This window comes from Prenolepis imparis, unplaced genomic scaffold (genome assembly GCF_030444845.1).
Source record: "Prenolepis imparis isolate NDT839.2.m4 unplaced genomic scaffold, iyPreImpa1.0 SCAF_14, whole genome shotgun sequence".
NCBI lineage: Eukaryota > Metazoa > Arthropoda > Insecta > Hymenoptera > Formicidae > Prenolepis > Prenolepis imparis.
The window spans coordinates 9751587-9764031 of NW_028141172.1; the positions used below are offsets into that span (position 1 = coordinate 9751587).

Sequence of the window (12445 nt, forward strand, 5' to 3'; positions counted from 1 at the left end):
AAGATGATCGAAAGAAAGGACAGAAACGTTCTGCATAAATATAGAATAATTACACACAAAATATTTGCGTATTAAAATGCCGACATCGGCTCTTATTAGTTCATTTCCTTCAATCTTTTTATATATCTTTTTATATTTTATATATTTTTTTATATTCTAGTTATTTACACATTATCATAAAATCATGATACAACCAGCGCAATACAATTCATTTGATAATAACAAAAACATTACATCACTTTTAATGAACGAGTTTGCCAAAGAGCTAAAAAATATATCCGGAAAATGTATGGATGTTGGTTGTGGAGCCGGGGATATAACAAATTAAGAATATTCTTCTTCCAGCGCTTGATCCAAAAGCAACAATGATTGGTAAAAAAATTATAAAATAATAAATCAGATTATTATAACATCTCGCGTGCGCGCGCACAAATACACACACATACATTGTGATAATAATTAATATTAATTAATATAACAATTATATATTATAAAGGTACAGACATTATGCAAAATATAATCGAATACGCGAACAATACGTGTGGTAACAAGAAACGACTCAAATTCGAAGTGTTGGATATTCAAACGAAAAAATTGCCCAAGAAATATATTTCGAAATTCGATCACATATTCTCATTTTATGCTTTGCAATGGTGCTATGACATTCGGTAAGTAAGATTATTAAATAAACGTAAATTAACATTTTTTTTGTAGGAAAGAACTTTTGCATATAATTTTACTAATATATTTTTACATAACTATATTTCAAAAATTAATTCTAATAGATATATATTTTCAAAATTACAATAATTAACATTCATCTTCATTGTTTAACAGCCAAACGTTTGAGAATATTTATCGTATGCTTCGACCTGGTAAAACTATGCTGATATTAAGTATAGCACGTAACACAGTTATCTTTGAGGCCTTAGAAATTTTGGCGCAAGATATGCGATATGCATCATATATGGGGGGGAATATTATTACATTGAAATATGATGTAAAATTATATAGTAGCATAAATTCTGATTGAAAAAATATCTTTAGCAATATTTTAAAATCCCCCGAGTGTACATACACTTATAAATGACTGACATATAAAATAGATTTAGTTGCTTTACATTCTTGTATTATTTAACATTTAATTTTGGATACACTTTTTTGTTTTACTTACTGATCGATCTGCGAAGATATCAATATCAAATATATAACAGATGGCATTATCTATAAAATCCCTTTCTTTATATATAAATATTTAAATATTACATGTGTGTGTGTATTGCTTCTATTGCAATGTTTTAACTGTAGACTGTCAATTATCTTTATACAGGACAAAAAAAAGTATGTTGGAGCATTTCATTATTCGGCCCGACCTCGCGAAGAGCTAATAGAAATACTTGAAGATATCGGATTTCAAGTTCATCATTGCAGTCATCGGGAGATAACACTTATAAGAATACAGAAAAGTTTCTACGTAAGTATTTTCCTTGACATGCATGCAAAAATTAAATTCCAGAATATGTGATTAATATAATTTTTTTAATATTATTTCTTCTTATTTATTTGATTTGTAATTGTAAATTAATTATATTTTTTTAAATTCAATAGCCATACTTACTTCACAATATACTTTTACATTTTTGGACAATATGTCGTATAATCTAAGAGAGGAGTTCATGAATGAGTTTGCACGTAGATATACGGAAATAAAAGTTAAAGAATACAGAGATAGTCAAGGTAATTCTAAGCTGCATAATGGAAAAGAAGAGACGGATATTCTTACTTTATATTCTGTACTAATAGTTTATGCACAAAAAAATGTTTCTTAGTTGTACAGATATCTCTCCATGATCTACGGCAAAAATTAGTATAATTTTTTTCTTTCCTATTTTTTTTTTAACCCCCTTTTCACAAAACGATTGTTAAATTGATAATATTTATTTGTATTTCTCCCTTTATAGACTAATCTAAAATAATAATATTAACAAATTTATTTTACAAGTATATTGAAGTATGTATTGAAGTAAGTATATTGTGTGTGTGAACTAAATATTTTATATTTTATTTATATTACATAAGGTACAAAATATATTATATAGGATATATAATATAGTAAAAAATACTTAATACAGTTTTTTTTTTTTAATTGATGGAACGTATCGAAAATAAAAGAAAAAATATTTTTTATAGATTGACTGATTCCATAAACAATGTATATACTTTATAAATTTGTAAATATTATTTTTACTCTCTAACATGGTTACAATTCTAAATAACACCATGTATGTTTTTATTGCATATAAACAATGTATATTGTTTTGTCATTTTCTATTGTGTTTTTATATTTAATAATTATCTATGATATATGTTTGTACTTGATCTTAGAACTGATAATAAATTCTTAATAAATAGTAATGAATGATAATTAAACATAATTATTAGAACAAATAAATGATTATATTTTTATACTTTGACTTCTATATTCTATTTATATATCATATGTCAATATCTCATTTAATATTTATTACTTAAAAATAAAATTGATTATCCAAGTGAATCCTGTTGATGCCATTTCGATTAAAATTGCAAAATAATATTTTAACCGTAATCTTGAAGAAAATTTGCATATAATTAAAAACAATTTTACTTCCATTATATCGGCAAGAAAACAATTAGAAAAATCTGGAATTTCTTCATGTAATTCTCTGAATATAACATTTAGTCAGAAGTACGAGAAAGTGAGCAGCCTCACCCCCATGGAAAAATATATATGTAAAAATATATGTAGAAATATATGTAATATATTATATATATTTTGAAATATATGTATAATATAAATACTTGCATAATATAATTTATATATATATTTAAAAAATATATGTAAGTAAAAATATAGTTTTATTATATTGAATTTGAATATAATCTATAACAAATAAATATTATATGCATATATATATATATATATATATATATATATGCTATATATTTTGAATAATAATTTGTATATATTATTATAATTGGATTTTTCCATATATGTGTGATATCACTTAAACTGTATAAAGAAATATATATATGTGTGTGTAATATATGCGTATATATTTTTATCATATATATATATATATATATATATATATATATATCACATATAATCTTTATATAGTTATACATATATTAATATAGGATTCTTGCATATATGTATGGTATATATTAACTTTATAAATAGAATTATATTTACATTATATATATATATATTATATACATATATATATATATATATAATATATATACAAATATATATATTATATTTATATTATGTATATATTTTTGCATATATTACAAATATATGTATATATTCTTTACTTATATTTGTTATATAACCCTAAACGGCAAACAATGATTAAATTTTGTATATGCAAACTTATATTTCATATATATTATAAATATATTTTTACATATATATATAAATATATTTTTGCATATGTATAAATATCTTTTTACATATATACATAAATATATACTATTTATATTTTTTAATAACAAAAAATTATATAATTTTGTATATGCAGACTTATATTTCATATATACTTTTGCATATATTATAAATATATTATAAGCGGCAAAAAATGATTTAATTTCTTATACATTTTATATATGTATTAATATATATTTATATATGTATAAAATATATTTTAGAATATATTTTTGAATATATATTTTTCCATGGGGGCACATTCTGGATAAAATAAGAAATTAAAATAGCTACAATATTAACAAAAATAATGGCTTGCAAATTTTAATTAACATTTCTGAAAATAAACAGCCAGTTGATGTGTCACTATGAAATTACAACAATTTTGATACTTCTAAAGTACGCATCCATTGTCTTGTTTAAGGTAGAATGCACTTTTTCACGATATAAAATGATATTAACAGACAGATGACAAAATTTAAAATTTAATAATTTAAGTTGATATTTTGTCACTCTCTCATTGATACAAATCTAACAAATAATTTATATATTTATATGTATTGTTTATATATACATACGTCTGTGGACGGTACTGCTTCTCACGTTCGGCCGCTAGCATACATGCTTGGAGCGAGTAAAACTGCACCGCGATCCGATTTTTGATTGTTGATACTACTGAACATAATTAAGAAACTAGTGTATAAGTAAAGTTTCTTCAATAACGTGTATAGAGCGATCTAATTTTGGTTGTATATAAGTATAATAAATTACAACAAAATCTTCACAGAAAAAAAAATACGCCAAGTATATAAAAAAATTCGACATTGTATAGCTAATATGGTTTTGTAAAAATTTTTCTAAGATTGAAAATAAAATTTAAAAATATATTATTTAAAAATGCAGCTCAAAAATAAATATAAAACAAAGCTCAGCCAAGTATAAATGTATTAACTTATTATCTGATATAAAATTTGTCAAAAGAATATTACTTTTATATTTTTAAGAATGATTATCTGCATAATTAAAATGGTTTAGACCTGCATTGAAAGAATTAAAGTGACAAAAACTCGGGCGTGCCCGGTTCGGAGCAATAAAATGATATAAGTTTTCTAATAAGATTGCTTGAAAACTAATTTATAAAATTAATTTGTAGAGTAACAAGGAAGATTTTTTGTGTTTAAAAATGTTTCATATTAAATAATGTTGTTTTTTTAAATTCTTTTTTTTTTTTATGTTTTTATAATTCAAACTTTATTTGATAGGACTGCTTTTTTTAAATAATTCTTAAATAAAACATAATTTTTAAATAAAATATATTCTTAAAATAAATATTAGAATTTTAATTAATATGTTGATATTTTACATTTTTTTTCTGCGTTATGCTAAGATCATGTATTTTTAATTAATTTTATTCAAGATATATATATATATATATATATATATATATATACTACACAATTATTATATTATTATAAAATCCTAATAAAAATAACAAGTAAGGCTCTGTGTACAATAGAGAAATAAATATTAAATATTAAAAATAGGTATTATTTTATAATAATAAAATCAAAAAACTCTGATAAAAGTACAAATTCAGGTATAAAATACTAATAATGGCTAATAAACTAGTAAGAGCCCTTTATACTCCTATTTGTATTTGTATATCAAATTATTTTCGATTTCATTTTATTATTTTAAAATAATTCCTATTCCAAATATTTAATATTTATTTCTCTAATGTGCGCAGGGCCTAATCGAAGAGAAAATTTATTCGATTAATAATTAAACAGTTTCAGCGATTAATTGATTAACCGCAATCATATTAACCGATAAATCGTTTAGTCGAATATTAAATAAGATCGCTCTATACGTGTAATTGAAAAAATTTTATTTATACACTAGTTCCTTAATTATGTTCAGTAGTATCAACAATCACAGATCAGATCGCAGTGCAGTTTACTTCGCTCCAAGCACGTATGTTACAATTACAATTTTGATAAATTGATATATTTTTGATTCTGTATATTATCAAGGAATAGAGAAAAGAAAGAAGCGACGTCAGAGCTAACATAAATAACCACTCCACATTAATTATAAATTCGTATTATTTTTTATATAATCAAAGATTGAGACAAATATTTCATTCTAATATTTTTCAGAATGACGCAGCTTAATTCGTAGAACGTAATAATTTTACTCTATGTATACATAATTTTCACTGCTTTAAACCCCTTCCACAAAGTCCGATAACTTTGGAAGAAGTAGAAGTAAAAGAACAAATTGATAATATACTGCAGAGGAAATACAAAACGAAGAAGTTCAATTAGAAGACGAAAAAACTTTTGATTTTTACATATGAAATTCCAGAAGCGGAAAGAGTTGATCTATTAACACAGATGATGATTATGTATATCTTCCGGAGAAAGTTATTTGTAGTTCTATTGATAAAGCCAAATCAGATGATTATAAAAAATAAGCACAATGTGAACGATTTTATTTTAGGCGTAAGAAGAGGCAGAAAATATATTCGTGAACATTGCTTAATGATTTATTTCGACGCACTGTTTGATTCTGTTTTGTGCACACGGCACTTCGGACATCTATTTCTTTATGTACTTCCACCGAATATTATGTTGTATATTAACAGATCAGCGCAACTGAAGAAAAATAATGCAACAGCGTGGCTCCTATATCACGACGTTGTCATCTCATTTTCCCAAAAATTGAATCATGGAAACAATATTAATATATATGGATGGATTTGGCATTCGATGCTCTTCAATTTTTTTGAACCAAGCCAGTTGTTGTGCCACTAAAAATCGGAAAAATTGATTCCTCTAAAGTATGCACCCATTGTTTCGTCTAAGGTAGAATGCACTTTCTCACGATATAAAGCGATATTAAAATGAGGGACAAACATGTATCACAGATAATTATTAAAGAAAACGCAATAGAAATTAGTCCATATTATGAATATATTTACAAATACATTGTTTGTATGCAATAAAAACATACATGGTGTTATTTAAAATTGAACTACGTTGTGTGGAGAGTAAAAATAATATTTATTTTACAAAGTATATATACAATGGTTATGAAATCTGTCGATCTATATATGTATATTGAAAATATTTCTTTTTTTCGATACGTACATATTAATTTTAAAAAGAAAATTGTGTATTAAATGATTAATACCATATATTATATACATCTTATATAATATATTTTGTACCATATATAAAATAAATATAAAATATATAATCAACGTACTTCGTAATATAAATTTGATAATATATATTTTTTTAAATTATTCTATAAAGAAATACAAGTAAATATTATCGAATCGTTTTGTAAGCAAAAGGTAGAAAGAAAAAAATAGGAAAGAAAAAAATTATAATTATTTTTACCGTAGATCATGGAGAAATATCTATACAATTATGAAATATTCTTTTGTGCATAAATTATCAGTACAGAATATAGAGCAGGAATATCCGTTTCTTCACTTCCATCACGTAGCTTAGAATTATCTTGACTTTCTCTATATTCTTTAACTTTTATTTCCGTAAACCTACGTGCTAACTCATTCTTGAATTCCTCCCTTAGATTATGCGGCATCTTGTCCAAGAATGTAAAAGTATATTGTGAAGTAACCATGGCTACCGAAGTAAACAAAATATGATTAATTTATTAATTACAAAATAAGAAAAAGTAATATAAAAAAATGATATAAATCACATAGCCTAGAATTTTATTTCTGCACGTATGACAAGAAAAATACTTACATATAAACTTTTCTGTATTCACACAATTTTTCATCTCCCGAAGACTGCAATGATGAATTTGAAATCCGATATCTTCAAGTATTTCTATTACCTCTTCACGAGGTCGGGCCGAATAATGAAGTGCCCCAACATATTTTTTTTTGTCCTGTATAAAGATAATTGACAATCCATAGTTAAAAAATTGCAATAAAAGTAATACACACACACACATAATATTTATATATAAAAAAAAGTGATTTCATAGATAATGCCGTTTGTGCTATATATTTGATATCGATATCTTCGCAGACCGATCAGTGTAAAACAAAAAAGTGTATCCAAAGGAGGAGGGTCAATAAGGGCGTTTTTGTGCCCCCTCTGGATTTTCATAAAACAATTTTTTTTGTCTTGTATGATCATTAGGAATGTCAAAAATAATCATTAGGTGAGAAAAAAATTCGATCCATATAGCCAAAATTAATCATTAGTTTAGGTGTACCATTATGGTATCTAAGCCCTTTTTATGACTAATAAGTAAACTAATGAAATATTTTCGGTCATTATACTGCTTTGCCATAATATTTATGTCATTTTAGACTACAATATGCATTGCCTCAAGATGAAGGTGAATACAATTCATAGTGAAAAAATTTTTGATTACTCCTGACATGGGGTGTTCATAACAAATAAATGATCACTATTAGTTGTCTACAGACTGAAGCCTCTACACCGCGTCAAGGTTGTGATCATTGTAGAGGTTTTAATTTTTTTATCTTTTTATTTTATTATTTTTTATCGAGACTTTTAACTTTTTAGAACTCAGATCACTTGAATCACTTATTCTTTTTGACATGATTACAATTGAACTTCAATTATTGAAATATTGATTAAACAAAGTAATAATATAAGATCCTGGTAGAGGTTAACAATAATATGGATAAAAGACAACGAATTATGTCGTGTGTGAAGTTGCTGCATTCGAGTCATGCGACAACTTCACGCATGATGTTTACCATGAGCTATATTCACCTTCATCTTAAGGCAATGCATGTCATAGTTTAAAATGACATAAAAATTATGGCAAAGCATTATAATGACCGAAAATATTTCATTAGTTTACTTATTAGTCATAAAAAGGGCTTAGATACCATAGTGGTACACCTAAACTAATAATTAATTTTGGCTTTATGGATCGAATTTTTTTCTCACCTAATGATTATTTTTGACATTCCTAATGATCATACAAGACAAAAAAAATTGTTTTATGAAAATCCAGAGGGGGTACAAAAACGCCCTTATTGACCCTCCTCCCTTGATACTATAATTAATAATGTCGAATAATACAAGTTTTTATGTAAAGAACTGAATCTATTTTATATGTCACTCATCTATAAGTGTGAACTCGAATTATTTTAAAATATTTCTAAAGATTGAAATTTCACAATTACGCAGAAGTTATGCTACAATACAATTTCACATCATAGTTCAATATAATAATATTCACCTCCATATACGATGCATATTGCACATCTTGTGCCAAACATTCCAAGGTTTCAAAGAAGGCTTTGCAGCGCGTTATATTTAATATCAGCATAGTTTTATCGGGTCGAAGGATACGATAAATATTCTCAAATGTTTGGCTGTTAAACAACAAAAATGTATGTTAATTATTGTAATTTTGAAAATATATATTTATTAGAATTATTTTTCGAAACATATATGTCAAAATATATTAGTAAAATTATATGCAAAAGTTCTTTTCTACAAAAAAAAATATTAAATTATTTTTATTCAATAATTTTCTTACCGAATGTCATGGCACCAATGCAAAGCATGAAATGAGAATATGTGATCGAATTTCGAAATATACTCCTCGGGCAATTTTTTCGTTTGAATATCCAACACTTCGAATTTGAGTCGTTCCTTGTCACCGTATGTTTTGTTTGCATATTCGATCACATTCTTCATAATATCTGTACCTTTATAATATATATTTTAACAATAATTAATATTAATTGTTATTACATTATTGTGTGTATATTTATGTGAACATGCGAGTGTTATAATCTTTCGTAATTTATTACTTTCTCTTACCAATCATTGTTGCTTTTGGATCAAGTGCCGGAAGAAGAATATCCTTTGTTATATCTCCGGGTCCACAACCAACATCCATACATTTTCCAGATATATTTTTTAGCTCTTTGGCGAACTCGTTGATTATAAGTGATGCATTGTATTTGTGCATATTATTAAATAAAACGTACTGCGCTGGTTGTACCATGGTTTTATGATAATGTTTAAATAACTAGAATATAAAAAAATATATAAAATATGAAATGATATATAATAAGATTGAAGGAAATGAACTAATAAGAGCCGATGCGTCGGCATTTTAATACGCAAATATTTTGTTTGTAATTATTCTTTATTTATTCAGAACGTTTATGTCTTTTCTTTGGATCATCTTCAGCTTATCGTTTAATAATACAAGTGTTCGGTATAATGAATAAAAACAACACTCACTTTTAACTTTTAATACAATAAGCTGAGGATGGTACAATAAAGTACTAAAATATTCTAAATAAATTAAGAATAATTACACACAAATTGCGTAATAAACCTTGAGAATTTTGCGTAATTAATTTATATTAATAAATTTATAATACGTTTTAATTCCGACGCACTAGCTCTTATTAGCTCATTTCCTTCAATTCTTTAATATTAATATATAGAGTTTATTTTCTCTATCATAATTAGAATATAACAAAAAATTCAATATGATATGGAGTAAAAAGATTATTTTACAATACTTTATCGGTACAGTTAGAAATAAAATTTTTTTCTAAATAATAGTATTCTCTCACTTAAAAGCAAAGATTGATTAGGATTGTTTGTTGTCATACGAGGAAGAGGATGTATTTGAGAAAGGAGGGAAAGGTAGATACATAACTTGAATTAAATAGCAGTCGAAATGTCAGTGTTATTTTTAGACGTTTGGTTAGTGATTATTCAATCAAAAAAGTGTAAGCGCGAATTATGCGAATCGAAACCTATATCGATCTTCCATCTAGCATAAGGAATCTATCTATATTATAGCGGCTTGCCGAACTTTCGGAGCAGGGAGCGCAGAACCAGCAGTTAGCGAAGGACTGCCTAGCTCGTCAGACGTATGTGAACGAAGGACAGTTTACCTACCCTGAATATATACCCCAGTGGGCATTCCGAGTTTTTCGTTTTACTTTATTTCTTTTGTAATGGCTATAGTTGTGAAGCCAGTTAAAAGTGAATCTGTTAATTAAAGACTCACTGAGTGAATATCAAAGAGGAACGAAGGACATACAGTTTAAATTTTAAATCCTTTATATCTCCTCCCTGTGACCCCCGTCCCTATTACCGGATACTACAAAAGATATTAAAAATAAGTCATTTTTGGGTCCTTCGAGGAACCTAAACCTAAACTATTTACTGGAAACTGTTTCTAGAATTTTTTATAGAAGCAGAAACTAACAATTATTTGTTTACCAGGGGTTTACGGGAAAAGTTATTAAAATCAAGATTTATTATCGATTATATTACTGGAACAGTCTATTATAGCCCTCAATAGCTATAACTACTTATGTTACATCCGCTTGTCAACGCGCTGGCTACGAAAAACCGCATACGCAGCGAGTCACGCGCGAAATCTTAAAATTGCAAAAATGCAAGCGAAGCGAAGGAGACTTCGAATTTCCTTCGCTTGCACCCGGGACTTTGACCAAGAGGGCCTGTTACCAGGCACCCCCTCCGATCAAAAGACTCCAAAATTCGGCTATAAAACCGAACAATAGACGCGCTCGAGCAGTCGCAAATTAAGAACCGAATTAAGTATAACGCCGTCGCTAAGATTATAACATACGCAACCCACCGGACGTTCTAAACTATACGAACGTCACGGAACGACCGTAATCCTACACCATTCAAGGATACGACGCGAGCGCGAGTACTCTACCTGAAATAAGAGTTAAATAAAAGTGTAGACAGTTTGAATAAAAATCGAATATATTTATACGAAGATCTACAATTTCTTCATTAAATAAATATCCACGAACCGGACCATCCTGACGCCCACGGATTTCCATCCCAAATTCGACGCGACCCCTGTGCTTTTCTCGAGGCACACAAGTCATATATGAAGTGTTTTAAACTTTTACCCTTGATGTATCTTCAAAATAAAATCAATTGTATATTTATTTATTGAAAAATAAGTAGTAGATGTAGAGAATTTAATGTTTTGATATACATAATTTACATTACACATATACAGTGTGTGCTAAAAGTTTGAAAATGGTTGAATACTTCATAAGCTAGGCATTTTAGAAAAAATCTTTCAAACAAAAGTTGTAGGGCTTAAAAATATCTATTTACTAGTCTTGTCAGTCTCATTTAAAAGCTACTGGTTGACTTTCAAATAATGTTGAAAAACGAATAATGCAGAATTATAATATACATGAATCTAGAATTATGTGGAACTCGAGATAAGTTTAAATAAATGGTCACAAGAATTAGTGGAAAGGAATCGTTACGAGTTACCTGTGTAAACTTGTCTCCGCCGCGATTGGGATGAAAATAATAAAGAACTTGTGAGAACGTGAAAGACATGTCTCAACCTATATTTATATGATACTCGAGATAATCAATTCATTTTGCGCCGAGTTTAATATTATGATTATGCAAAAAAACTAGTAATAATTATTACGAGTTATTTGTATAAATTTGCCTACAAAGTAATTGCGACTAAAATAAACATGCACTTTTTTGTAAGAGAGATTATGGAAACGTGAAACATATACTTCTAAACTTATTTGTTTACGTATCAAGCAACGCGGTATCAAGGCGAAGCCAAGTATACAATAAAATGCTAATATGATTTACATCAGTGCTCGTAATTAGTTGCCCTTGTCGGGCCGATATCTGAAGCGACGCCTTCGACCCCCCACCACAAAAATTGTATCACGAATTCGCGGAAATTGCAATCTCAGCATATTTTTTTTGTAGGGACACTCCTGTCAGGAGTGTTGCTTGATACGTATACAAATAAGTATATGTTTCACGTTTCCGTAATCTCTCTTACAAAAAAGTGCATATTTAACCCAGTCGCAATTACTTTGTAGGCAAATTTATTCAAATAACTCGTAATAATTATTACTAGTTCTTTTGCATAATCATAATATTAAAC

The 12445-nt window shown here is 27.0% G+C and overlaps 1 protein-coding gene and 1 pseudogene across 3 annotated transcripts; one reads left to right on the top strand and one right to left on the bottom strand.

Moving 5' to 3' along the window:
• The first annotated feature begins 184 nt into the window (after positions 1-184).
• Positions 185-2146, top strand: LOC145945005 (juvenile hormone acid O-methyltransferase-like; annotated as a pseudogene).
• Positions 2147-6618: 4472 nt separating this feature from the next.
• Positions 6619-11863, bottom strand: LOC145945002 (juvenile hormone acid O-methyltransferase-like). 3 transcript variants are annotated; one of them, XM_083053766.1, is made up of 7 exons: positions 11800-11863; positions 10426-11431; positions 9325-9535; positions 9038-9209; positions 8735-8870; positions 7252-7396; positions 6619-7125 (listed from the first exon to the last, which is right to left on the bottom strand). In XM_083053766.1, the coding sequence occupies exons 3-7, from the start codon at positions 9509-9511 to the stop codon at positions 6905-6907; spliced, it is 861 nt and encodes a 286-aa protein (XP_082909892.1). In that variant the 5' UTR covers positions 9512-9535; positions 10426-11431; positions 11800-11863; the 3' UTR covers positions 6619-6904. The 3 variants fall into 3 exon arrangements, with proteins under 3 accessions (XP_082909892.1, XP_082909891.1, XP_082909890.1); XM_083053765.1 differs by having other exon boundaries at positions 10426-11844; XM_083053764.1 differs by lacking the exon at positions 10426-11431 and having other exon boundaries at positions 6623-7125; positions 11800-11857.
• Positions 11864-12445: the final 582 nt, after the last annotated feature.

Excerpts from the sequence above, each read along its gene's own strand:
- LOC145945002 (XM_083053766.1), bottom strand. The coding sequence starts at position 9,511 with ATGGTACAACCAGCGCAGTACGTTTTATTTAATAATATGCACAAATAC. Across the intron at positions 7,397-8,734 it reads AATATGCATCGTATATGGAG|GACAAAAAAAAATATGTTGG; the intron begins GTGAATATTATT and ends ATCTTTATACAG. Across the intron at positions 7,126-7,251 it reads GAATACAGAAAAGTTTATAT|CCATGGTTACTTCACAATAT; the intron begins GTAAGTATTTTT and ends TTACTTCGGTAG.